Source organism: Tachyglossus aculeatus, chromosome 1 (assembly GCF_015852505.1).
Source record: "Tachyglossus aculeatus isolate mTacAcu1 chromosome 1, mTacAcu1.pri, whole genome shotgun sequence".
NCBI lineage: Eukaryota > Metazoa > Chordata > Mammalia > Monotremata > Tachyglossidae > Tachyglossus > Tachyglossus aculeatus.
Window position 1 is genome coordinate 144,546,852 of NC_052066.1, and position 27,313 is coordinate 144,574,164.

The 27,313-nt window shown below is 50.0% G+C and overlaps 1 protein-coding gene across 3 annotated transcripts in view; it reads right to left on the reverse strand.

Moving 5' to 3' along the window:
- Positions 1–1,564: 1,564 nt before the first annotated feature.
- Positions 1,565–27,313, reverse strand: part of ASPG (asparaginase) — a 94,613-nt gene continuing 68,864 nt past the window's right edge. For 2 of the 3 annotated variants that reach the window (XM_038747534.1, XM_038747545.1), the window contains exons 13-16: positions 19,800–19,886; positions 3,778–3,877; positions 2,969–3,031; positions 1,565–2,024 (exon numbers count right to left, since the gene is read on the reverse strand). In XM_038747534.1, coding sequence (XP_038603462.1) covers positions 1,983–2,024; positions 2,969–3,031; positions 3,778–3,877; positions 19,800–19,886 — 292 coding nt within the window. In that variant the 3' untranslated portion in view covers positions 1,565–1,982. The remainder of the gene's footprint in view (positions 2,025–2,968; positions 3,032–3,777; positions 3,878–19,799; positions 19,887–27,313) is intronic. The other variant, XM_038747554.1, reaches the window with a different exon arrangement.

Sequence of the window (27,313 nt, forward strand, 5' to 3'; positions counted from 1 at the left end):
CCCTCCTTCTCCTGCCTGAACCTAGGATTCTGTACTGACACTATTCAGGAAGCAGCAGCCGGGTGAAAGGATGGGGTAAGAGAGTGGTAAACACTGGGGACACTGTCAATCAGGTTGACGTGCCAAAGGCAGAATTTCCAGGGCGACTCAGAGTTGGGAAGATTTGTACCTCCACTGAGGCTTGTGTCACCTGCAGGGTTTGCCGTGCTAATCGGACACTGGATGGAGGGAGGGCTGCAAGTGGCTTAGTCAATAGAGCATGGGCCTGGAAGTTAAAAGGACCTGAGTTCTAATTTTTGCTCCACCACATGTCTGCTGTATGACTTAGGACAAGTCACTTAACTTCTTTGGATCTCAGTCACCTCATCTGTAAAATGGGGATTACGTGTGTGAGCTCCATGTGGGACAGGGACTGTGTCCGACCTGATTAACTTGTATGCTTAACAAGTATCATTATCATTATCAACAGCAAACCAGAGTTCTCCACCAAGAGGTTGAGCCAGCCAGACCCTGCAGGCTCTGCGCCTCCTTCACAACCACCTTGCCGGTTGATCCCCACCATAGTCCAAATCTGCCATCACCACTGACCGACCACCAGGTCCCCGAGCCGCCTGTCAAGACCACCCTCCCAGCGGGTTCCCTATGGGACTCCACGGAGGGGAAGGAATCAGAGGCCCAAAAGCAGAGCCTGCGGAGTATGGCGTTGGTGGAAAAGGTTTGTTTAACTCAGTCAACGATGAAGCAACTGCTCTTAGGCCATCAGCTTTCTAAGCATGGATACAGGCCACTTTTCATTTCCATTTTATTTCAAGAAGAGAGAGAACCCAAGGCAAAGGGGAGCTGACACTGGTTATAGTAGAGGAAGGGCAGGGGGACTGGCAGGGCGATGTTCTTGTGTCTCCATTGAGGGTGAGATGAAAAAGGAATGCAGCAGAAGGGAGCTAGGTCAGATTATAAGAACTTGCCTTCTGGAGAGGCACAGGCTGAGAGGGGTTAGGAATTGAGAGAATCACGAATGGGGTGTACAAGGTGCTCATGGAATTGCTGTTCCCCAAATCCCACTCCCCCTGGACCAAGAGCACCACTGGTTCAAATAAACATTTCTTCCTCCAGTGAGGGTGAGCATGGGAAATCTGTTCCCAAAGGAAGATGAGCAGATGGAAAGACCTGCATGACCCATGGACCAGTGATTCATGCTGGCTCACTGGAGGGAGAGCCAGGGATGGTGAGGGGAGAGCAAGGGGTGTTGGATGATCCATGCTGGGTCGCTGAAGGGAAGGTCAGAGATGGAGAGGGGAGAGTTGGGGGAGTTGGATGGCCCGTGGTGCCGACTATGGGGTCGGGTTGTCTAGAGGGGAAAACTGGCACATAGTTTCAAGTGTTCTAGAGCCCCCGATCCCCCCATGGATTCAGAGTCCCACAGACTATGGGGCTGCTGTGGGGGTGGGCATTGCTCAAGAGCTGATAGTCATTCATTCAATCACATTTATTGAGCGCTTACTGTGTGCAGAGCACTTTACTAAGTGCTTGGGAAGTACAAATCAACAACATATAGAGACGGTCCCTACCCAACAACGGGCTCACAGTCTAGAAGGGGGAGACAGACAACAAAACACAAAAGTAGACAGGTGAACTGGATCTTTCCCAAGTACAAGGATGGGGTCTCTGGAGAAGAGGGGTGAGGCCATTTTACCCTGAGTGGGTAAGGTTCAGCCTCACCCAGAGCCACAATAGCTAGCCTTGTCCCTACCTGATTCTCGGTTGTCCCTATGTGATGTCCACAGAGTTCTCACTGTCCCCCATCCCCTGCCCAAATCTTCCTGCCCCAGCTTTCCCCTACTGAGGGGCTGGAATGGTGACCCAGGGATACCACCTGTGATTAGGACCCAACCAGTCCCGCATTGTCCGAGGCACAGTGACATCCCAGGACAATCACCCATCGTCTGGCTTCTCCCAGGAGGGTTCCTGTCCTAGACTCCTCCTCAGGCATGACTTCCCCCTCCACAAGACTGGCCACCTGAATGCTGTGGAAAGAAGGATACAGCTCATCCATTGCACAGAAAAGGCCGGGACACCAGACGCTCCTTAAGGGAGGGGATTTTGTCTTTCTGTTTGCTTCCGAGAGCCTAGCTCAGAGTCCAGCAATGGCCAGTGCACTGGCTTTCAGCGGGAGTGGGGCACACAGGCTTAGACCAAAGCTCAGAAAGGTCATCAGCTTGGAGGTGCTCAGAGGGGCTGGGGAGATGGGGGTCACTTCTCACTGAAAGCCAGAATGGTCTGAGGGTGGGTGACCACGGACCAGGGCTTTGAGTGACCACAGACCAGGCCTTCACCAAGCCATTTTTTTTTTAAGAAAGAGGGTGACATTTGAAGGATGGATTTCTGAATCTGCCATTCTAGGAACAGGGAATTTTCGTAACCTGAGTCTTTCTCTTGGTTTCAGTCTTCTGCATTAGAGTCTCAGTAAGCTTATTTCTAACTGGGGATCCACACCTGCGGAGCATGGTGGGGGGAAGACTCCCAGTTGGGGCACATGCATCTTTATAGCCAAAACTGGGTAAGTTCCTAGCACTTGCACTCACTCTCCCACACACACTCACTCTCACAAATACACTCACTCTCACGCACACACTCTTACTGCCTCACACACACTCACTTTCTATACATTCACTCAAACACATTCACTCAGACACGCACATTCATTCACACACACACACACATACATTCACTCACACACACACTGTACGTACATACACACTCCTTCACATTCACTCTCATGCACATTCATGCACTCACACATACATTCACTCTCAGACATACTTGCACACATTTATTTGCTCTCACACACTCAAACATACATTCACTTACACACACATTCACTCACACACTCACTCTCAGTCTGTCACTCACACACATACACACACTCCTTCAGTGGGAAAGGACCTTGCCTCAGGAAGGGGCCTCTTACCTGTCCTCTGTCACCCAGAGTCCTTAAAACATTGACCACCTCCTGGTTCCCGGCTGCCTCTGCCTGCAAGAGGAGGCAAATGAAGCAAGAAACCACAGTTTGTGGCTGGACAGCTGCAGACAGTTGGGAAACTGAGGCATTCATTCATTCATTCAATCATATTTATTAAGCGCTTACTGTGTGCAGAGCACTGTACTAAGTGCTTGGGAAGTACAAGTTGGCAACATATAGAGATGGTCCCTACCCAACAGCAGGCTCACAGTCTAGAAGGGGGAGACAGACAACAAAACAAAACATATTAACAAAATAAAATAAATAGAAGAAATATGTACAGGTAAAATAAATAGAGTAATAAATATGTACAAACATATATATATATATACATACCTGTATATATATATATATACAGGTGCTGTGGGGAGGGGAAGGAGGTAAGGTGGAGGGGATGAGGAGGGAGGGGAGGGGGAGAGGAAGGAGGGGGCTCAGTCTGGGAAGGCCTCCTGGAGGAGATGAGCTCTCAGTAGGGCTTTGAGGCAGAAAGCGAAACCCCCATACTTGCCCACTGCTGCCACTGGGTTTCTCCTGACAGGAGACCCACAATCATGGGGATGAGGAAGCAGACTGGATGGGACCAGAGTGGGCATCTTGGGCCACTTATCCATGGCATCCAGCTCCCTTCCCAGGGGGGCCGGCAGCAGGGTTGAGGGGGCTGGAGGTCAAGGTGGGAAGTGTCAGAGGGGCTCCCGAATCCTGCTGGCATGAAGAGAGAGGCAGGGAGGGGTGTGGACCTCAGCCGCACGAGGACTCACCACTTGCAAGGGACTCTGTCCGGTGTAGCCCACCTCGGCCCAATCCGCCCCGGCTTGCCGCCACACTATCAGCCCATCTATGTCGCCGCTCGCAGCCAGCCTGGGGGGAGACAAGTGACCAGACCGGCCTTGCACCTCACCTACTGGTCCTTCTCTCCTGAGGCTGGGATGGGGATGGAGGCCAGGGACTTGGGGATGGGGGCAAGAATGGCAGCCAGGAACTAGGGACCGTCTCTATATGTTGCCAACTTGTGCTTCCCAAGCACTAAGTACAGTGGTCTCCACACAGTAAGCACTCAATAAATACGATTGAATGAATGAATGAATGAATGGGGCAAGGCTAGGGACCAGAGTCCAGGAGAGTGAGGAGGGACCAGCAGCCAGGGACAAGGACCAGGGGGTTCTTTCATTCATTCAGTATTATTTATTGAGTGGTTACTGTGTGCAGAGCACTGTACTAAGCGCTTGGGAAGTACAAGTTGGCAACATATAGAGACGGTCCCGACCCAACAACGGGCTCACAGTCTAGAGGGGGGAGACAGAGAACGAAACAAAACATGTGGACAGGTGTCAAGTCATCAGAATAAATAGAAATAAAGCTAGATGCATATCATTAACAAAATAAATGGAATAGTAAATGTGTACAAGTAAAGTAAATAGAGTAATAAATCTGTACAAACATATATACAGGTGCTGTGGGGAGGGGAAGGAGGTAGGGCAGGGGGAAGGGGAGGAGAAGAAGAAAAAGGGGGCTCAGTCTGGGGGTTGGTTGGGTCTAACAGTTTCTGAGAAGCAGGGTGGCGTAGTGAATAGAGCATGGACCTGCAAGTCAGAAGGACATGGGTTCTAATCCCGGCTCTGCCACCTGTCTGCTATGTGACTTTGGACATGTCACTTCACTCCTCTGGGCCTCAGTTACCTGATCTGTAAAATGGGGATTGAGACTGTGAGTCCCACGTCGGGCAGAGACTGTGTCCAACCCGATTTGCTTGTATCTACCCCAGCACTTAGTATGGTGCCTGGCACATAGTAAGCACTTAACAAATACCATCATTATTAATTATTATTATTAATGGCTAGGGACTGGGGGGTGTTGGGTGGGACCAGTGGCCAGGGACCAGGGAGCGGGACCAATGGCCAGGGAGGACTGGGGGACATGACAGGGAGGCCAGGGACTAGAGAGTGAGGTGCAGCATGGTGAAGTGGATAGAATACGGGCCTGAGAGTCCGAAAGTCATGGGTTCTAATCTCAGCTCCACCACTTGTCTGCTCTATGACCTTGCAAGTCACCTCTCTGTACCTCAGTTACCTCATCTGTAAAATGGGGATTAAGAATGTGAGCCCCACATGGGACAGGGACTGTGTCTAACCTTATTACTTTGTACCTACCCCAGTGCTTAGAACAGTGTGTGGCACATAGTAAGCAATCAATCAATCAATCATATTTATTGAGTGCTTACTGTGTGCAGAGCACTGTACTAAGCGCTTGGGAAATACAAGTTGGCAACATATAGAGACGGTCCCTACCCAACAGTGGGCTCACAGTCTAGAAGTGCTAAGCACTTAGCTAATACCCCAATTATTATGATTATTATTATTAGGGTGGGGCAAAGCCATTGGCTGAGGCCGGAGGCGGGGCCATGGACAAGGGGGCAGGGCCAGGAAACAGGGGGCGGGGGCGGCGTCGTGGGGAGGAGATTACAACAGCCTCAAACAGCTGAGCAAGCAACCCCAAGGGGGTGAATCAGCTGGGGAAATTAATAGGGTTGTCCAGGGCCTCGTTTCACCCCATGGGTGGGGCCAGAACCAGATTTTTAAAGGAGACAGAGAAGGGAGAGACTCTAGTTTCATATTTCACAACACGGTTTTCCCCTCCGGCACTTAGGCAGTAGAACGAAAGCTTGAGCTCAAAGGAGAAGAAACGAGTCTCAGAGAGAGACAGACTAGATAGAGACAGACAGACCCAGAGAGGACTCAGAGAGACAGATGGGCATTGATACAGTCAGATATCAAGAAAGAGACAGACCAGAGAGACTGACGTACCAAGAGAGATGGACTGGGAGAGACAGAGCCAGGCCCAGAAAGACAGATCTAAAAAACTGACAGAACCAGAGAAACAGAGAGAGAGAGATTGGTCTGAGGCCCAGACACAGAAAGACAGTCTCAGAATCAGAAAGACAGATTCAGAACCAGAGACAGAGACAGACTCAGAGAGACTGACAGACCCAGAGAGAGACAGGACCAGAGATAGACAGACCCAGAGAGAAACACAGAGAGACAGTCCCAGTCCCAGAAAGACAGACTCAAACTCAGAGGTGATGGACCCAGAGAGATTGACAGATGCAGGGAGACTGAGAGGCCCAGAGAGACAGACCTACAGAGACTGAGAGACCCAGAGAGAGACAGACTCAGGCTCAGAGGTGACAGAACCAGAGAGACTGACAGACCCAAGGAGAGAAAGATCCAGAGTGAGACAGATCCAAAGAGACACAGACCCAGAGAGACACAGACCCAGAGAGACTGATGGACCGACTCAGAGGGAGGCAGACCTAGAGAGACTGATAGACCCAGAGAGAGACAAATCCAGAGAAACTGTAAGATCAAAGGAGAGACAGACCCAAAAAAACTGAGAGACCCAGAGAAACTGACAGATCCAGAGAAACTGACAGACCCAGAGAGGTGGACAGATCCAGAGAGAGACAGGCCCAGAGACAGACCCAGAGAAACTGACACACCCAGAGAGATGGGCAGATCCAGAGAGAGACAGACCCAGAGAAAGACTGATAGACCCAGAGAGAGAGATTAAGGTGACTGACAGAGAGAAAGCAGTACGGAAAGAGTCCAGGGAAGGCTGAGGTGACTGCCATCTGACTTGCAGGATGGAAGAGGCACGTGGGAAGATGACACAGTTGGGGTTTTGCTGTACTGGGGGCACATGAGGCAGAGACCAGAAATCTGTCTGAGGCAGGGCGGGAAAAGGTGGGGGGCATATCCCTCTTGGGGAACTGGGGAGGGAAAAGAAAGAAGCAGAAGCTGTTCATTCCTACCTCTCCCCCAAACACTAGGAAAAAGCCACTGGGTCTTTGCAACTGGTGTTCCTCATGCCAATCGCAGCCATCCTGGCCGAGGCTCCGAGCAGTGTGGATACTGCCAGGACACTGGGGAGATAGAGTCTGCATCCTCCCCTATGGTTTTCTTCTCTCCAGGATCAGGAATATGGGGTCAGAGAGAGGAGGGAATGACCAGGGGCATTTGAAACTCTTCTGAAGTCCAGCTAAAATTGGAGTTCTGACCAGTCCTGGCCTTGTCCATCCAGAGATTGGACAAGGCCTCTGTTTGCCTGGGCATCCAGTGTAATATGGGATGTGTAGTCACTATCCGTCCCACCCCTCCTTCCCACCTCCTCAATTACCGGTAACAGTGAAGTGCCAGAGAAGCCAGGTCAAGGTTGAAATCAGCCCAAAGCACCTCGATCCTTCTTGCAGTCAAAGGGCAGCCCCTGCTGCCTCCCCCCACCCCACAATGCTGAGCAGATCTCCTCGGGTTCCCAGGCTAGCATTTACTTGCTAGGATTCACCCACACTGGGCCACCCGTGGAGGCTCTAGGCACTAACTGTGTTCCCAGACAATTTACTCCACTGACAAGCGATTACTGCACTGGCGGCAGCAGGGAGACAGAGATAGCAATAACATGGGGAAATTCTCCAGAAAATTATTATTATTATTATTATTATTAAGGTATTTGTTAAGCACTTACTCTATATGCCAAGCACTGTTCTAAGCAATGGGGTAGATACAAGGTAATTAGGTTGTCCCACATGGGGCTCACAGTCTTAATCCCCATTTTGCAGATGAGGTAACTGAGGTACAGAGAAGTTAAGTGACTTGCCCAAGGCCACACAGCAGACAAGTGGCAGAGCTGGGGTTAGAACCCACTTCCTCTGACTCCCAAGCCCGGGCTCTTGCCACTAGGCCAGGCTGCTCTCTAAATCTCCAGGGAGAATCAAGGATGGAAAGGGCAGAGTAAGGGGTTGCTGGAGGATCCGTGCTGGGACAATGGAGGAAGAGTCAGGGACGGAGAGGGGAGAATTAGGAGTATTGGATGGTCCACACTGGGTCACTGGAGGGAGGGTCAAAGATAGAGAGGGAAGAGTTATGTGGCTTAATGGAAAGAGCATGTGCTTGGGAGTCAGAGCTCATGGGTTCTAATCCAAACTCTGCCACTTGTCAGCTGTGTGACCTTGGGCAAGTCACTTAGCTTCTCTGTGCCTCAGGTTGCCTCATCTGTAAAATGGGGATTAAGACTGTGAGCCCTATGTCAGATGACCTGATTACCTTGTATCTACCCCAGTGCTGAGAACAGTGGTTGGCACATAGTAAGCACTTAAATACCAACATTATTATTATTATTATTAGGATGGTCCCTATTGGGTTACTAGATGGAGAGTCAGGGATAAAGAGGGGAAGATTAAGGATGTTGGATGATAAACCCTGACTAATGAAGGTGGTGGGTGTCTGGGAGGGCCAGCAGCACACAATCCCTCTGAGCATCTTGGGACCTCCAATGGACATGCGTCCTGGGCTGGGTGGACTAAGGGACTGACCTGGGGCAAGGGCCTGTCTCCCATTCAGGTGTCCATACCTTCCCTCTCCTGGCCCAGCAAGCTGTGGGCCCTCCTCCCCTCCAGGCCTTCTCATGGTCATGGGTGACAGGGTGTGGGTCACTGGATGGGGTGGGGATAGCACTGGATGGGGCAGGAACGCCACCCTCCAAATGAGGTCAGTTTGACTCCTTTCCTGTCTCCCCCAGCCAGACGCCTCCAGAGCAAGCGAGGTCCCGCTGGCTGCTGGCTTGTCATATAAAGAACAACAAACCCTCCTCTTCGTCTTTGCTTTCCTGCAACCCAGATTAAGCTCCACCCCAGGAACTGGAGAGGATGGGATCAAACTTCACTGTTCCCCTAAAGGGCCCATGCACACTTCCTGGGATTAACCTCCTGCTCTCTGACCCTCTAAAACCAGAAAAAAGGAATTTTACACAATTAATGCTTCAAGTTTAAATTTCAAGGTGGGGAGCAGGGAAGTAATGATAATACTGGCATTTGTTAAGTGCTTACTATGTGCCAAGCACTTCTCACTTCTCCCGACCAGGGATTCCTCTAGATTGTAAAGCCGCTGTGGGCAGGGAATGTGTGTTTGTTCATTCATTCATTCAATTGTATTTATTGAGCGCTTGCTTACTGTGTACAAAGCACTGTAATAATAATGATAATGGCATTTATTAAGCGCTTCATATGTGCAAAGCACTGTTCTAAGTGTTGGGGAGGTTACAAGGCGATCAGGTTGTCCCATGTGGGGCTCACAGTCTTAATTTCCATTTTACAGATGAGGTAACTGAGGCACACAGAAGTTAAGTGACTTGCCCAACGTCACATAGCTGACAGGTGGCAGAGTCGGGATTAGAACCCATGACCTCTGACTCCAAAGCCCATGCTCCTTCCACTGAGCCACGCTGCTTCTCTTAAGGAGCAGCTTCTCTTAAGCTGCTTCTCTTAAGCTTCTTCTCTTAAAGTATTAAGCGCTTGGGAGAGTACAGTATAATAACAGATACATTCCCTGCCTACAACGAGCTCACAGTCTAGAAAGGGGGGGAGAAGACATTAATATAAATAAATAAATTACAGATATATACAGTTATATACATGTGTGTTGTGGGGATGGGAGGGAGGATGAACCAAGGAGCAAGTCAGGGCAACACAGAAGGGAGTGGAAGAGGAGAGGAGGGTTTAGTTAGGGAAGGCTTCTTGGAGGAGATGTGACTTCAATAAGGCTTTGAAGTCGGGGAAGGGCAATTATCTATCTGATATGAGGGAGGGAGCATGTTCCAGGCCAGAGTTAGGTTGTGGGCAAGAGGTCAGTGGTCAGATAGACGACACTGAGGCCCAGTGAGAGGGTTAGCATTAGAGGAACAAAGTGTGCAGGCTGGGTTGTAGTAGGAGAGTAGCGAGGTGAGGTGGGGCGTGGGAGCAAGGTGATTAAGTGCATTAAAGCTAATGGTGAGGAGTTTTTGTTTGATGTGGCGGTGGATGTTTTTTGTTTGTTGTTGCATTGTTCTCCCCCAAGCGCTTAGCATAGTGCTTTGCACACAGTAAGCACTCAATACGTATGATTGAATGAATGAATGATTTCGAAAGCAACTCCTGGCATCCAGCCCAGGGCAGGAGATTAAAGGGCTGGAGAAGCAGGGAAATCTCCATCAACTGAGGAGAGAGCCACCAACTCAGGGAGGAAGCCACCCCCCTGGAGTGACAGAGAAATGATTGCCATCCAATCTGGCCCTCTGGCCTGTAAGTTCTCCCTAGACTATAGATTCACTGTGGGGCAGAGAACATGTCTACCAACTCTGTTATATAATAATAATAATAATAATAATAATGGCATTTACTAAGCGCTTACTATGTGCAAAACACTGTTCTAAGCGCTGGGGAGCTTACAAGGTGATCAGGTTGTCCCACGGGGGGCTCACAGTCTTAATCCCCATTTTACAGATGAGATAACTGGGGCACAGAGAAATTAAGTGACTTGCCTAAAGTCACACAGCTGACAACTGGTGGAGCCGGAATTTGAACGCCTGACCTCTGACTCCAAAGCCTGTGCTCTTTCCACCGAGCCACGCTACTTCTCATATAAGTGCCTAGGACAGTGTTCAGCACACAGTAAGTGCTCGATAAATAAAATTGATTTTTTATGGTATTTGTTAAGCGTTTACTATGTGCCAAGCACTCTACTAAATGCTGGGGTAGACGCAAGCTAATTAGTTTGGATACAGTCCATGCCCCTCATGGGCCTCACAGTCTTAATCATCATTTTACATATGAGGTAAACTGAGGCATGGAGAAGTTAAGTGACTTGCCCAAGATCGGACAATCAATCAATCCCATTTATGGAGCACTTACTGTGTGGAGAGCACTGTACTGAGCTCTTGGGAAAGTACTCTATAACAATAAAACAGATACATTCCCTGCCCACAACAAGATCACACAGCAGATAAGCGGCAGAATCGGAATTAGAACCCTGGTCCGTTTGACTCCGAGGCCTGTGCTCCATCCACCAGGCCACATGGCTTCCGATTGATCGATTGGCCCTGGGAATGAGTCAGGCAGGCCTGATTGGCACTGCTCAAACCACATGGGTGGAAGAGACAGGATGAGGGGTGAGAGACTGCCGGGCAAAGGAAATGAGCATCAACTAATCCCTTATTCCCAGCAGAGAAAGAAGACTGGTGGGCCCAAGGGACAGTGGGAACAGGAAGGGTAAAGGGTTTTGAGCAACCTCCAGTCCTCCCCCACCCCAAGGGTCAGCCCATCCAGCCCAAGACAGTCTCTGACAGGGAGACTATGTGCTGGCAGCCCTCTTGAATACCTTCCCTAATGGTTAGACATGGTCCACCCAAACCCCTACCTCTGGTCTCTCCATCCCGGATTCTCCCTCCAGTGACCCAGAATGGACCATCCAATACCCCTGACTCACCCCCCTCCATCCCTGACTTTCCCTCCAGTGACCCAGCAGGGGCTTCTCATCCCTGGATCTACCCAAACCGTCTTGGGACCTGCTGATACTTCTGGTTGCACAGCTGTCTGGGAAAATGGATTCCATGTGCTCATCCCTTACTAGGAGAAGAAATTTTTCTGCAGTTTGGTTTGAACCTGCCAACCCCCATCCCCGATGGGCACACCTTGCCTTAGAGAGCAGCAATTCTGAGTTCCCCCTATCCATGCCTCATGTGGCTCTATGAACTCCAATCCTGCCTTGTCTCAGCCTTCCTCTTTCCCGCCTGCTTCAAACTGAGTGTTTCAGTGTCATTTTTTTTATGGTACTTGTTAAAGCTTACTATGTGCCAGGCCCTGAACTAAGCACTGGGGTGGACACAAGCCAGTCAGGTCGGACTCAGTCCATGTCTCCCATAGGGGACACAGTAGGTCGTGGGTTCTAGTCCCAGCTCTGCAACTTGTCTGCTGTGTGACCTTGGGTAAGTCACTTCACTTCTCTGTGCCTCAGTTACCTCATCTGTAAAATGGGGATTGAGACTGTGAGCTCCTTGTGGGAAAGGGACTGCGTCCAACCCATTTGCTTGTACCCACCCCAGTGTTTAGTACAACACCTGGGACATAGTAAACATGTAACAAATACCATAATTATTATCTCTAGACTGTAAGTGAGTAGTGATTAGGGAATGTGTCTGTTTGTTGTTATATTGTACTTTCCCAAGTTCTTAGGACAATGCTTTCCCCACAGTAAGCGCTCAATAAATCCGATTGAATGCATCTTACAGATGAATTAAATGATGGGTAGAGAAAAGCCAAGTGACTTGCCCAAGGTCACACAGCAAGTGAGTGGCAAAGCTGGAATTGAAACCCAATTCATTCTGATTCCCTGGCTCACGCTCTGTCCATTAGGCCATGCTGTGCCCTGGCACTGTAGTGCTCTGGGCGTCCCCGCAGCTCGAGTGTCACTGAACGTCTGAATTCCCTCTCCCTGCACTAGCCGATGGCAAACCCGGTGCCACCCTGCTCAGGTTTAGAGCCCATCCTCCCAGCCCGTTCAACAGGTTCTGCGGCGGGGGCCGGATCAGCTCAAACGTCGGGTCATCGTCTCTTTTGGGAAAGAATGCAATTTTGGGAGCCGCTCCCTTAATACGGTGCCTGGGCGGGGTGAGAGCATCAGGGTGCACCATGGGACAGAGGGGTGGAGAGGCGAGGGGCGGGTCACCGATGGGTATGTAAGGTGCAGGATCCCCAAGGGGTCCAGGCTTTGGCGGCAATGGCAGGGGGAGGGAGTACCCCCCTTGGGATTCAGTGGGGGTGCTCGTGATTCCTTGGCAGAAAACCAAGGCTATCTTCCTTGGAAAAATGGGGGGTTGCAGATGTCCCCCCCCGGGGCAGGGTAGGGGTATTCAGGGGAGGGCTAGGGCAGTTCCATCTGAGCCCAGATCCTCTGTGGAGGCTGGCACCTCGTCCAGAAATCCAGCTGCCAGGAAGGAGACTGATTCCAGAGTGGTATTCCGGAGGGCAGCCAAGCAGAGTCAAGGCCCAAGAAGGTTGGCTACAGCTGTGGGGGGAATCCGCAAAGGTGCTGCCAGAGTAGAGCTGGTCAGTCAAGGCCAAAGAGTGGGTTTTGGCTAGCAGGGGTTGACCTGGGACCTCAAAAGTCTACCTCACCTCCCTTCTCTCCTTCTCCAGCCCAGCCCATACCCTCCACTCCTCTGCCACTGATCTCCTCACCATGCCTCGTTCTCGCCTGTCCCACCGTCGACCCCCGGCCCACGTCATCCCCGTGGCCTGGAATGCCCTCCCTCCCCACATCTGCCATGCTCGCTCTCTTCCTCCCTTCAAGGCCCTACTGAGAGCTCACCTCCTCCAGTAGGCCTTCCCAGACTGAGCCTCCTCATTCCTCTCCCCCTCCTCCTCCCCTCCATCCCCCCCCGCCTTACCTTCTTCCGTTCCCCACAGCACTTGTATATATGTATATATGTTTGTACGTATTTATTACTCTATTTATTTATTTATTTTACTTGTACATATTTATTCTATTTATTTTATTTTGTTAATATGTTTTGTTTTGTTCTCTGTCTCCCTCTTCTAGACTGTGAGCCCACTGTTGGGTAGGGACCGTCTCTATATGTTGCCAACTTTTACTTCCCAAGTGCTTAGTACAGTGCTCTGCACACAGTAAGCGCTCAATAAATACAATTGAATGAATGAATGAATGAATGAATGAGTGAAATAAGGGACAAACTATAGCCCTGGCAGAAGAGCCAAGGGCAAAGAAAGAGCACGGACTTTGGAGTCTGAGGTCATGGGTTCGAATCCTAGCTCCGCCACACGTCTGCTGTGTGACCTTGGGCAAGTCACTTAACTTCTCTGAGCCTCAGTTACCTCATCTGTAAAATGGGGATTATGACTGTGAGCCCCACGTGGGCCAACCTGATCACCTTGTATCCCCCCCAGCGCTTAGAACAGTGCTTTGCACATAGTAAGCACTTAACAAATGCCATCATTATTGTTATTATTGTTGAGGCTGGTGTGAGAGGACATCTGCCCTGCAGTTCTGGCAGGTCCCCCCAGCCCCCGCAGCCAACACACATACCCCTGCATGGAGAGGAAAATAAACCAAAGTCTCTCAGTCTCAAGTTCACCAAGAACCCAGATACAGTCTGGGCCCCAGGCAGGCTGAGCCAAGATGAGTGAAGAGGACACCCTTCTTCCCCAAAACTGAGGTGAGCATATGGACTCGTCCCCACAGGAAGCCATGCAGCCAGAAATACTTGCAGGCCACAGAGAGGTGTCCATGGACCCATGTATGAAAGGTCCAGGCTGGGTCACTGCAACAGTAACTGCAGTGACCTGTTCCCCAGAGGCAATGGAGCGATTACCCCCACAGCGCTTCTTGGGTCTCTGATAGGGCCTTTCTAACCATTTCTGGAAAGACTAAAATCACAGCTTTCTGGTAGTCCTTGGCTGTCTGTCCTCTCCCAGTTTTTATCTACCTAAAATCTTTGCCTCCTTGTCATCCCCACCCTCTAAACAAAAAGTTGGCACTTCACTGGAGAGAGATGTAACAGGGAAGACAGCTAAAAATGAAACTGTTGTTCCCCAAATCCTACCCTACCAGGGAGCGAGGGACACCAATGCAGTTTGTGGTGGGGAGGGAGGTGAGAATTAAGAAAACAAAATATTTTTCCCCAGATGAGGGGTGAACATGTTGAATCTGTTCCAAAGACAGCGGTGTGGCCAGAAACGCCAGCCAATATCAGAGGAGACTGGATAAAGCCATAGATGAGCAATGCATCCTGAATCATTTGAGAGAAAGTAAGGGGTGAAGAGGATGGGTGTTCAGAAAGATAATTAGCACTCGGTCCTTCGAGGGGGCTGGGGGATTCTGTTGGAGACAGAGTCCCGTGCTAGATGGTCTAAAAATAACAATAATCATGGTCTTTATTAAGTGCAGACTATGTGCCAAGCTCTGTTCTAAACACTGGGGTAGATACAAGATAATCAGATCCTACATGGGGTTCACAGTCTAAGTAGAAGGTACAACAGGTACTGAATCCTCATTTTGCAGTCGAAGACACTGAGGCACAGATAATTTCAGTGACTTGCCCAAGGTCACACAGCAGGGATGTGGGAAAACTGGGATGAGAACCCAGGACCTCTGGTCTGTGAAGATGACCCAGTAATGATGCTGTTCATGATCTCTTGCCACAAATCCCAGACTGAGCCCCCTTCTTCCTCTCCCCCTCCTCCCCTCTCCCCATGCCCCCCGCCCTACCTCCTTCCCCTCCCCACAGCACTTGTATATATGTTTGTACAGATTTATTACTCTATTTTACTTGTACATATTTACTATTCTATTTATTTTATTTTGTTAATATGTTTTGTTTTGTTGTCTGTCTCCCTCTTCTAGACTGTGAGCCCGCTGTTGACCGTCTCTATATGTTGCCAACTTGTACTTCCCCAGCGCTTAGTACAGTGCTCTGCACACAGTAAGCGCTCAATAAATACGATTGAATGAATGAAAATCTGAAGCTTGCTTGTCCAGTTTGGGAAGAAGGAAACTCACTGGCTTCCAGGTCAAACAAAAGAACCTGACTGTGACCAAACCCTAACCCCACCCACCCCATCTGCTCTCACTCCCACTGCACACCAGCCCACATCCTCCATGCCAGCCCTTCCTGCCCCACCTCCAAGCCTCGGGCATGGGACATCCTCCTTGCTCCTGCCCATCTTACTCCCGGACACAACTTAGGGTCTCACTTCCTCCAGGAATCTTCTCTGATTTACCTTACCCACTCTCCTCCTCTCTGGTCTCTGTCTCTGTTCCATTCCCTCTTAGCAGATTTCTGCCATTTCTACCTTAAGCTGATTGTCTGCCATGTTTCTCCTGATAGCTGGATCTCCCCAAGGAGAGGGACCATACCCCTGAGAAGCTGCCTGGCCTAATGGAAAGACCCCAGGCCTGGGTGTCAGAGGACCCATGTTCTAATTCCAGCTCCTTCACATACCTGCTGTGTGACCTTGGGCAAATCTCTTAACTTCTCTATGCCTCAGTTTCCTCATCTGCAAAATGGGGATTCAATACCTGTTCTCCCTCCATCTTAGACTGGGAGACCCATGGGGGACAACCTGATTATCTTCTGTCTACCCCAGTGTTTAGACCAGTACTTGGCATGTAGTGGGCTCTTAAATACCACAATTACCATTATGTCTCTTTCCCATCACATTCTTCAGTGGGCCCTGGGTGACAGGTTCCGAGATGCCTTCTTTTTTTATTTATTATTTTTATGGTATTTTTTAAGCACTTACAATATGCCAGGCACTGCATTAAGCACTCAGGTAGATACAAGCGAATCAGGTTGGATACAGTCAATCAGGTTGGACACAGTCCATGTCCCACGTGGAGCTCACAGTCTTAATCCCCATTTTACAGATGAGGTAACAGAGGCACAGAGAAGTTAAGTGACTTGCCCAGGGTCACACAGCAGACAAGTGGAGAGCCTGGCTCCTTCTGACTCTTGTGTGCCTGTGTTCTATCCACTAGACCATGCAGCTCCTCAAAATCTTGAAATAGGCAAACAGGAACCATACTGGCATCCTATACATTTCCCGAACCATCTTAACATCTTGGAAGGTATGGGAAGGAAATGTGTCTGTTTATTGTTATATTGTACTTTCCCAACTGTTTAGTACAGTGCTTTCGACACAGTAAGTGCTCAACGAATACGATTGAATTGATGAGTGAATGCCCGGAGCCCCCCACCCTTTTCCCAGGCCAGCATCTCCCCAAACCCGCCAGACAGGTACATCTGACCGTGCGCTGGACGTACTCGGCCACAGCCCACAAGAAAGGAGTAAATTGGTCGGGGTAATTCAGGCCCTGTGAAGTTTGACCGTCATTATCCCGAGGGAGGACATTATTTTAATACCAGGGCAATGCTCGGGTGCCTTTCATCTCTCAGCTCAGAGCACAGCTACGTGCAGGGAGATGTGCGGACACAGCATCACCACCGGGCTCACTTCCTGCCAGGCAAGACTGACCCCTCGGCTGGTCAGAGAGCAGTGTGGATGCCTTCTCTGCCCTGGCTCACTCATCTTCGCCGGGACCCTCGCCCGGACCCTGTTCACGAGGAAACGTGGCTGACAGGACTTTGAAGAGTGAATATTTCAGATGTTCCAGACACTTCTCTTTTCCCCATCCCAGTAAGCCAAACTGAGAACCTTCAAATGTCGCCGGATTCCGGCCCTATGGAATCTGGATCGGCAGCAATCCTAGTGAGGTGAGGAGGTTTCTGGGGAGTCCAGACAGAAAGCTCCTCATGGGCAGGGAATGGGTCTACCAACTGTGTTGTATTGAAATCTACTAAGCACTTAGTACGATGCTCTGCACAAAGTGAGTGCTCCGTAAGTACCGTTGATTGATTGAGTGAATGGAACAGAGAAAACGGGCAGTTGCTGGGATCTGCTCTGCTCGCCCCACCCTCCATCCATTTACCTCTTTGCTGAACTCCTCCCCACTTCAAACCCCTGCAGGCTAGAGTTTAGACCCCCTCAAAGACTAAGCTTGTTGTGGGCAGGGAACGTGCCTTCCCACTCTGTACTCCCAAGTGCTCAGTACAGTGCTCTGCACTTAGTAAGTGCTCAAGAAATGCCATTGGTGATGGTGACTGATGACACTGGGTTAGGGAGGAGAAAGGCTCCAGACACAGAGTGGGGCTGAAAGACACTGTTCACAAATGTTTACCCAGTGTGGGCAAGGGCAGGTAAATGCCAAGGGCTCTTTGGGCTGCAACCCGGGGACCCAGGGCTAAGGGTATTTTTGGAGGAGGAAAGTGATGGGGGCCCATAGAGACAAGCAATTCAACCCGATGCTGCTTCAGATAGGAAGTAGTCACCTCTTGCCCCTATCATCATGGACACTGATTGGGATACTAGGAAGATGGTGCCCAAATCAGACCTTCCCAAGATGGCCACTGTACATGTGCGACATCAGAGGGGATGAGGTGGTGCTGGAGTTGACCATCCAACTCCTGCACTGCTCTCTCTGATGCGTGACAGCCATTTTAAATAATAATAATGGTGATATTTATTAAGCGCTTACTATGTGCCAGGCACGGTAATAATAATAATAATGATAGCATTTATTAAGCGCTTACTATGTGCAAAGCACTGTTCTAAGCGCTGGGGAGGTTAACAAGGTGATCAGGTTGTCCCACGGGGGGCTCACGGTCTTCATCCCCATTTTACAGATGAGGTAACTGAGGCCCAGAGAAGTGAAGTGACTTGCCCAAAGTCACACAGCTGATAAGTGGTGGAGTCGGATTTGAACCCATAACCTCTGACTCCAAAGCCCGGGCTCTTTCCACTGAGCCACGCTGCTTCTCCTTCTACTATATGCTGAGGTGGATACAAGCAAATCGGGTCATGTGGGGCTCGCAGTCTTAATCCCCACTTTACACATGAGGTAACTGAGGCACAGAGAAGTGAAGTGACTTGTCCAAGATCACACAGCAGACAAGTGGCAAATGGCTGGGATTAGAAACCAGGTCCTTCTGACTCCTAGGCTTGTGCTCTAGCCACTAGGCCTCACCGCTCACTTTGTGAGGTGGGGTTGGCTGATGGAGGCGTAGGAAGGGAGACCATGATGGAGTCTGGTGCTTGGAGCTCAGCTCTGGCCTCTGGGCATTGTCCCAGTGAGACCCTGGTGTGCCCACTGCCTCTGGGACCCACCAAATCCTCCCAGCTGAGCCAGCTGAGCTGTGTGACCCTGAGCAAATCATTTAACTCCTCTGTGCCTCAGTTACCGCAACTGTAAAATGGGGGTTAAGACTGTGAACCTCACGGGGGACAACCTGATTACCTTGTATCTACCCCAGTGCTGAAAACAGTGCTTGGCACATAGTAAGCACTTAAATGCCATCATTATTATTATCAGAGCTTAGTACAGTGCCAGCACTTCGTACAGTGCCGGCACATAGTAGGCGCTTAACAAATACCATCATCATCATCATCATCATCATCATCAGAGCCCAAGTGCTGAAGCAGTCCACGAGGATCGGCGATGAGTGTGATTGTCTCTTAAAGGGGTCACCGCCCTGTAAGTTGCCGGAGAGAGGCCTTGGATGTTCTCCTGACTGGAGCCAGATGATGAGGTACGGCTGAACGACCTGTTCTGCCCCTGTCCCCACCCCGGGTCTGGGTGAGATCTGCTGGGGTGGGGAGGAAGGTCCTGGAGGGGGTGGGAAACCAGGGCCAGGAGCCGTGGTGTGGACCTTTCCCTCTGGGGCTGGGTGCCACGGCTTCTCTTTCCCTTGAACCGGGTCAGAGCAGGGTCCCCTGATGCAGCCAGTGAGCCAGAGTGAGAGAGATAAGCCACACAGCACCCGACGCAGCAAGCAGCGATCCCCGCTGGCAAAAGCCAAGACCACCGGGACCTAGCGGAGCCAAGCCCTAACTGTGCCCTCAGCCTAGCCCCTGGCATCCACGTGAACTGCCCCCAGATAGACAATGATAGAGAAGCAGTGTGGCTCAGTGGAAAGACACGGGCTTTGGAGTCAGAGGTCAGGGGTGCCAATCCTGGCTCTGCCAATTGTCAGCTGTGTGACTTTGGGCAAGTCACTTCACTTCTCTGGGCCTCAGTTACCTCATCTGTAAAATGGGGATTAAGATTGGGAGCCCCCTGTGCGACAACCTGATCACCTGCACGTAGAACAGTGCTTTGCACATAGTAAGCGCTTAATAAATGCCATCATTATTATGATTATGATGATGATGATGATGGAGGCCAAAGTTCATCTCTCTACCTAGGGGAGGGACAGAGTCTCATCAGAGAGCTGGAGGGGGAGTCCAGGTAGTGTGGCAGAGGAGGGGGGCTCAAAATTTAATAGTACCAGGGACAGTTGGGGTCTTAATAGGGTCCAGCTCCTGCCAGCCCATGCCCTTCGGCCCTTCTGCCCCTTCGGCTCTTACCTGCAGAGCTCTGTGCCAACTCCTTGCAGCTCCTTCGGTGAAAGCTCAGCCCCAGCAGCTCGCAGCACATCAATCACGTCCAGGTGCCTGCAATTAGAGAAGCAGTGTGACTCAATGGAAAGAGCACGGACTTTGGAGTCAGAGGTCATGGGTTCAAATCCCAGCTCCGCCAATTGTCAGCTGTGTGACTTTGGGCAAGTCACTTAACTTCTCTGGGCCTCAGTTACCTCATCTGTAAAATGGGGATTAAGACTGTGAGCCCCCCATGGGACAACCTGATCACCTTGTAAGCTCCCCAGTGCTTAGAACAGTGCTTTTCACATAGTAAGCGCTTAAGAAATGCCATCATAAAAAGAGGAACACCACCAGCCCACCTGCAGGGGGTGGCCAGAGAGGTCCCAATCCCGAACCCCCGAGATCCCCACCGGAGACCCCCAGGGTGGGAAGTCAATCTCAAAAGGGGACTCCCATCCCCAGGAGGCAAGACGAGGCAAGGGGTAGGGCCATCGGCCACAGAATGCAATCAGTCGATCAATCAATGCTATTTATTGAGAGCTTATTATGTGCAGAGCACTGTATGAAGCACTTGAGAGAGTACAATACAACAGAATTAGCAGACACGTTGCCTGCCCATGAGTGCTTACTATGTTCAAAGCCCTGTACTAAGTGCTTGGGAAAGTACAATATAGCAGAATTAGCAGACACGTTTCCTGCCCATCACGACTGCAAGGCCTGAAATTCCTCGGCCTCTCCCTGGAGTGGTTGGCACCCTGGAAAGGCTGCCGGAGTCAGGAAGGACCAGGGAGAAGGGGTAATAAAGGAGCACAAGGCGTATCCCACCAAGGCGGGTTAAGGCAGGGTGGCTATCAGCGCTGAGATTCTGGGGACATCCCGCAGCAGAGAGCTGGTCCTGCCGGAAACTCAGGCCGAAACTCTCGCTGCTGGGAAGATCACGAGGGATCCAGCTTTCTCCCCATCTCTCAGACCCACAGCCTTGAACTCACCCACGTCCTGAATCTGTCCTGGAACACCGTCCCTCTTCATATCTGACAGACGATTACTCTCCCCACCTTAAAAGGCTTATTTTGAAGGCACATCTCCTCCAAGAGGCCTTTCCTGACTAAGCCCTCATTTCCTCTTCTCCCACTCCCTTCTGTATCACCCTGATTTGCTCCCTTTATTCACCCCCCACTCAGCCCCACAGTACTTAGAAGTACATATCCATAACTGATTTATCTACATCAATGTCTGTCTCTCCCTCTAGACAGTAAACTCCTTGTGGACAGGGAATGTGTCTACCAACCCTGTTATAGTGCATTCTCCCAAGTGCTTAGTACAGTGCTCTGCACACAATAAGTGCTCAATAAATACAGTTGATTGATGAATTGATTATCCTCTTTATTTTTCACCCCCTTTTTTCACCAGATCCTGTGTGTTCTTTCTCCACAACATCTCCAAAATCCTTTTCTGTCCGTCCAAACTGTCACGACACTGGTCCAAGCAATTACTGCATTAGCCTCCTCACTGACCTCCCTGCCTCCAGTCTCTCCCCTCTCCAGTCTTCACTCTGCTGCCCGGATCATTTTCCTAAAACATCTTTCTGCACATATTTCCCCACTCCTCAAAAACCTCCAATAGTTGCCCATCCCTCCCCACAGCCAGAAGAAATTCCTCACCATATTGGCATTCAAACAGTTCTTTCCCCCTTATTTATCCTCTCTCCACTCCTGATGTTCTACCCCAGCTCTTATGTTTCATTCCACTCAAGCCAATCCACTCTTGTCCTCATCTATTCCACTAACTTCTTGCTCATATTCTCTCTATTTCCTAGATTCCTTAATTCATTCATTCAATTGTATTTATTGAGCGCTTACTGTGGGCAGAACACTGTACTAAGCACTTGGGAAGTACAAATTGGCAACATATAGAGACGGTCCCTACTCAAAAACGGGCTCACAGTCTAGAAGGGGGAGAGATCTTCCCCTCCCTTCTCATCTGGTAGACCACTGCTCTCCCTATCTTCAAGGCCTTTCTAAAATCACCTCTCCTCCAGGAGACCTTTCCTAATTAACCTCTCATCCCTCCACCCTAATTACCTCCCAACTGCCACTTCAGCACTTGAGTGCTCACCCCACCTCCACTCCCGGGTCGCAGCAGAATTTATGTACAGTTCTTTATACTCAATTACTTCCCCTATTCATAATTTATTTTAGTGTCTATCTCTTGGCTAAATGGTAAGCCCCTTGAGGTCAGGGATCATGTCTACTAACTCTGTTGTATGCTCCCAAGCGCTTAGTACAATGCTCTGAACAGAATAAGTGCACAATATTCAAGATTGATTGATTGATGGAGGCTTGAATTCCCCACTCAGTCCCCACCCAGGGGGTGGGGAGGAGGAGTTGAGGGGCACTTCTTTCCTGGAGGCTCCAAAAATCGTCCCACTTTCCTCTTACTTTAAATTGGTGTCTGTGGATCAACCATTTCCTTCCTCAACCCTCTGACTGAATCCATATCCCAGCCAATCATGCTGCCTGTTTCTTTCCTGTCCAGTCTGCCGAGCGTCTGCCATTCCAGTGGGCCAGACAAGGCCTGTCCTGGCATGGTTTCCCGCAGAACATTCTGCCCTAGAAACCACATGGGCAGCGTTCCTTGGCTTCTGATGGGGAAAGCAGGCTGGGATTCGAACCTGTGACCCCGCCGATTTGATGGGCCTTCCGGATGTTTGAGCTTCCCACAGCAATGAATCAAGGCTCCACCCTCCAGTTTGGCTCCAAGACCCTCTGCTCACTCGCCTCTGCTCTCTAGGCTCCAACTCCAATTGCTGGTCCTTCCCAGGGTCTCCCCCACAGCCGCCCCCCACATCATGAATAATAATGATGGTATTTGTTAAGTGCTAACTATGTGCAAAGCGCTGTTCTAAGTGCTGTGGAGGATACAAGGTGATCGGGTTGTCCCACGTGGGGCTCACAGTCTTAACCCCCATTTTCCAGATAAGGTAGCTGAGGCACAGAGAAGTGAAGTGACTTGCCCTAAATCACACAGCTGACAAGTGGCAGAGCAGGGATTAGAACCCATGACCTCTGACTCCCAAGCCCGGGCTCTTTCCACTGAGCCACGCTGAATAGGGACAACAATACCCCAGGGTCCAAGAGAGCCACCAGGTTGGCTGAGTGCAGAGGAATAGGGTGGGGATGGTGGCCAGAGTGGTGGAATTCTGGGATCCCCATCCCAAATCCCAGGGTCTAAAACCCTGAGTCATTTGTAATGGTATTTGTTAAGAGTTTACTATGTGCCAGGGATAGAGACAAGCTAATCAGGTGAAATACCATCCATGTCCCACGCAGGACTCCCAGTCTTAATCCTCATTTAATAATAATAATAACGATAATAATAATATTTATGGCACTTGTTAAGCGCTTACTATGTGCAAAGCACTGTTCTAAGCGCTGGGGAGGATACAAGGTGATCAGGTTGTCCCACGTGGGGCTCACAGTCTTAATCCCCGTTTTACAGATGAGGTAACTAAGGCACAGAGAAGTTAAGTGACTTGCCCGAAGTCACACAGCTGACAACTGGAGGGGCTGGGATTTGAACCCATGACCGCTCACTCCCAAGCCCGTGCTCTTTCCACTGAGCCACGCTGCTTCTCTCACCCCATTTGTTAGATGAGGTGACTGAGGCACACAGCAAAATTAAGTGACTTGCACGAGGTCACAGAGCAGAGAAGTGGCGGAGCCAGGATTAGAACCTGGGTCTTTCTCACTCCTAGGCCTGTGCTCTATCCACTAAGCCACGCTGCTTCTCGTGATCTTTGATGGCCAGGACACAGCCACCCAAGGCTCTGTCCTTGGGTCTCTGCCGGCCAAGGGTTAGCAGGGCTGCACTGTTGGAGTGGTGGCTGTGGAATCTGAAATATTTCCCCATGAGAAGCCCCTTGAGATGCCCAGGGGCAGCGAGAAGCAGCTGGCGGAGCCAGCAAGGGGGAGGAGAGAGGAAAATAAGATGGGTTTGGTGTTGACTTCAGGCCTGCAACCAGCTGTGCCCAGCAGCAGGGACTGGGGGAAGCCCCCAGCCCCGAGCCTGGGTGGCAGAGACCCAGGGGGAGCCCCCAGCCCCGATCACAAGGAGGCTGATGGAGTTGTAGATATTGCTGCAGTTTGGAGATTTAGATTCCCTCTAGTCCCCAAAACAAACATGGAGGTAGTTAGGAATACAGGCCTGAGGCAACGGGGAAGGCTGAACTTAAGGGAGAAAAGTCTGGGAGGGATGAGGGTGGGGGGATGGCAGCAAAAGGGCTGATACAACAACAATAATAATAATAATAATAATAATAATAATAACATTTATTAAGCGCTTACTATGTGCAAAGCACTGTTCTAAGCGCTGGGGAGGTTACAAGGGATCAGTTTGTCCCACGGGGGGCTCACAGTCTTCATCCCAATTTTACAGATGAGGGAACTGAGTCCCAGAGAAGTTAAGTTACTTGCCCAAAGTCACACAGCTGACAAGTGGAGGAGCCGGGATTTGAACCCATGACCTCTGACTCTAAAGCCCGTGCCATGCTGCTCCATTCATATAGTATATCACATGCCTATTAATAATGCATAGTGCAGCACTTCGGTAGTGTTATTTCATAAGACACTATAAATATATAAGCCTAATTATTAAATAATAATAATAATAATAATGGCATTTATTAAGCGCTTACTATGTGCAAAGCACTGTTCTAAGCGCTGGGGAGGTTACAAGGTGATCAGGTTGTCCCTCGTGGGGCTCACAGATTTAATCCCCATTAGAATCTAATGCTGCGGCTATTCTTTACCTATTAATATTTGTTAAATCTCAAATAGAAAGATGGCAAGAAGTGCTATGGTGCTAAAAGGTTAGAATATCTTGAGTTGGGGAAAAGACAATAATCCAATATAACTGACACCATTCAAATACAAATACAATACAAATACAAATACAAATTCAAATACAACTCTTGGAGGAGCTCATTTGAGGGTGGGCAAGCAGTGAGGAAGATCTGTCTGCAGGCCAGATGGGAGGGAATGGTTGGGGCCGGCAGCAAGGCTGCTGTTGGGAGACCATAGGACTTGGGAATGTGTCGCCACAGGGAAGGAGTGGGTTGCCCTTCTCTGGAAAGGTGCAGAGAGCAGCCTGCTGGCTCCCGGGTGGGTAGTGGTGGGTGAGGACTAGGAGGCACCAGTGGGAATAGACAGGGGAATGACCTGGCGAGAGCTAGTATCCTCCCAGACTGATCCCCCTTTTTCCTCTCCTCCTCCCCATCCCCCCCGGCTCTACCTCCTTCCCCTCCCCACAGCACCTGTATATACGTTTGTACAGATTTATTACTCTGTTTATTTTTCTTGTACATATCTACTATTCTATTTATTTTGTTAATGATGTGCATTTAGCTTTAATTCTATTTGTTCTGGCGACTTGACACCCGTCCACATGTTTTGTTTTGCTGTCTGTCTCCCCCTTCTAGACTGTGAGCCCGTTGTTGGGTAGAGTCCGTCTCTACATGTTGCCAAGTGCTTAGTACAGTGGTCTGCACACAGGAAGCGCTCAATAAATACGGTTAAATGAATGAATGAATGGTAGGTGAGGACCGGGAGACGCTGGGAGGAGAGGGCTGGGGAATGACCGGGCTGGGAGGCTGCTGACTCCTGGATGGGAAGTGGGGGATGAGAATCGGGAGGCACCAGGGGAAGGAGGGGGAGAAATGACCGGTCTATTAGGCTGTTGGGCTGTTGGGTAGGGACCGTCTCTATGCGTTGCCAACTTGTACTTCCCAAGTGCTTAGTACAGTGCTTTGCACACAGTAAGTGCTCAATAAATACGATTGATTGATTGATTGATTGATTGATTGAGGTTGCCAGCTCCTGGGCAAGCAGTAGGGGACAAGGACTGGGGGGAGGAAGGGGGGAAGTGACCAGCCTGTGAGGCAGCCAGGAGCAGGGGGACACTGGTACTGCTGGTGACACAGGCAGCATCCAACATGACAGTGAAACGAACCCCAAATTTCAGCATCTTCAAGCAACCCAGGGAAGGGTTGGGAGGGTGGGGCCCTGTCGTTCCCCCACCCCCGCAGCCCTGTTTGAACCCCACATGGCTTTAGAGTCCTGTGGACCCTGTCATATCCCCACAGCTGCAATAATAACAGTGGTACTTGTTAAGCACTTACTGTGTGCCAGGCACTGTACTAAGTGCTGGGGTGGATACAAGCAAATCAGGTTGGACACAGTCCTTTTCCCACATGGGGCTCACAGTCTTAATCCCCATTTTACAGATGATGTTACAATTGTCCAAGAATAAACTATTGACAGATAAAAAGTAGAGTGTGTTTTTCTTAGGGGGCACAACAAGTGTTCACATTTCTGTCCATATCCTCCCCAGTGCTTAGTACAGTGCTTTGCACATAGTAAGTGCTTAACAAATGCCTTATTATTATTTATTATTATTATTATTAGCGACATTCATAAATTTTCAGCTTTGACCCTGATAAGAAGAATTCCTCTCTCACGTTTGCCATTGTGTAACTAACAAAAGCATGGCCTCTTACATTACGTAAGTAAGAGAATCTTTTTAAAAAAATAAATGACACTTGTTAAGCACTGTACAAAGGGCTGGGGTAGATATAAACTAATCAGGTTGGACACAGCCTCTGTCCCACATAGGCCTCACAGTCTTAATTCCCATTTTACAGATGCATCAGGCAGAAACTCCTCACCCTCGGCTTCAAGGCTGTCCATCACCTCTCCCCCTCCTACCTCACCTCCCTTCTCTCCTTCTCCAGCCCAGCCCACACCCTTCGCTCCTCCGCCGCTAATCTCCTCACCGTGCCTCGTTCTCACCTGTCCCGCCGTCGACCCCCGGCCCACGTCATCCCCCGGGCCTGGAATGCCCTCCCTCTGCCCATCCGCCAAGCTAGCTCTCTTCCTCCCTTCAGGGCCCTACTGAGAGCTCACCTCCTCCAGGAGGCCTTCCCAGACTGACCCCCTTCCTTCCACTCCCCCTCGTCCCTCTCTCCATCCCCCTCATCTTACCTCCTTCCCTTCCCCACAGCACCTGTATATATGTATATATGTTTGTACATATCTATTACTCTATTTATTTATTTTACTTGTACATATCTATTCTATTTATTTTATTTTGTTCGTATGTTTGGTTTTGTTCTCTGTCTCCCCCTTTTAGACTGTGAGCCCACTGTTGGGTAGGGACTGCCTCTATATGTTGCCAACTTGTACTTCCCAAGCGCTTAGTACAGTGCTCTGCACACAGTAAGCGCTCAATAAATACGATTGATGATGATGATGATGATGACTGCATATGTTGCCAACTTGTACTTCCCAAGCGCTTAGTACAGTGCTCTGCACACAGTAAGCGCTCAATAAATACGATTGATGATGATGATGATGATGATGATGATGAGGTAATTGAGGCCCAGAGAACTGAAGTAACTTGCTCAACACCACATAGCAATAGCAGTGCTAGCTCTGGGCTTGCTA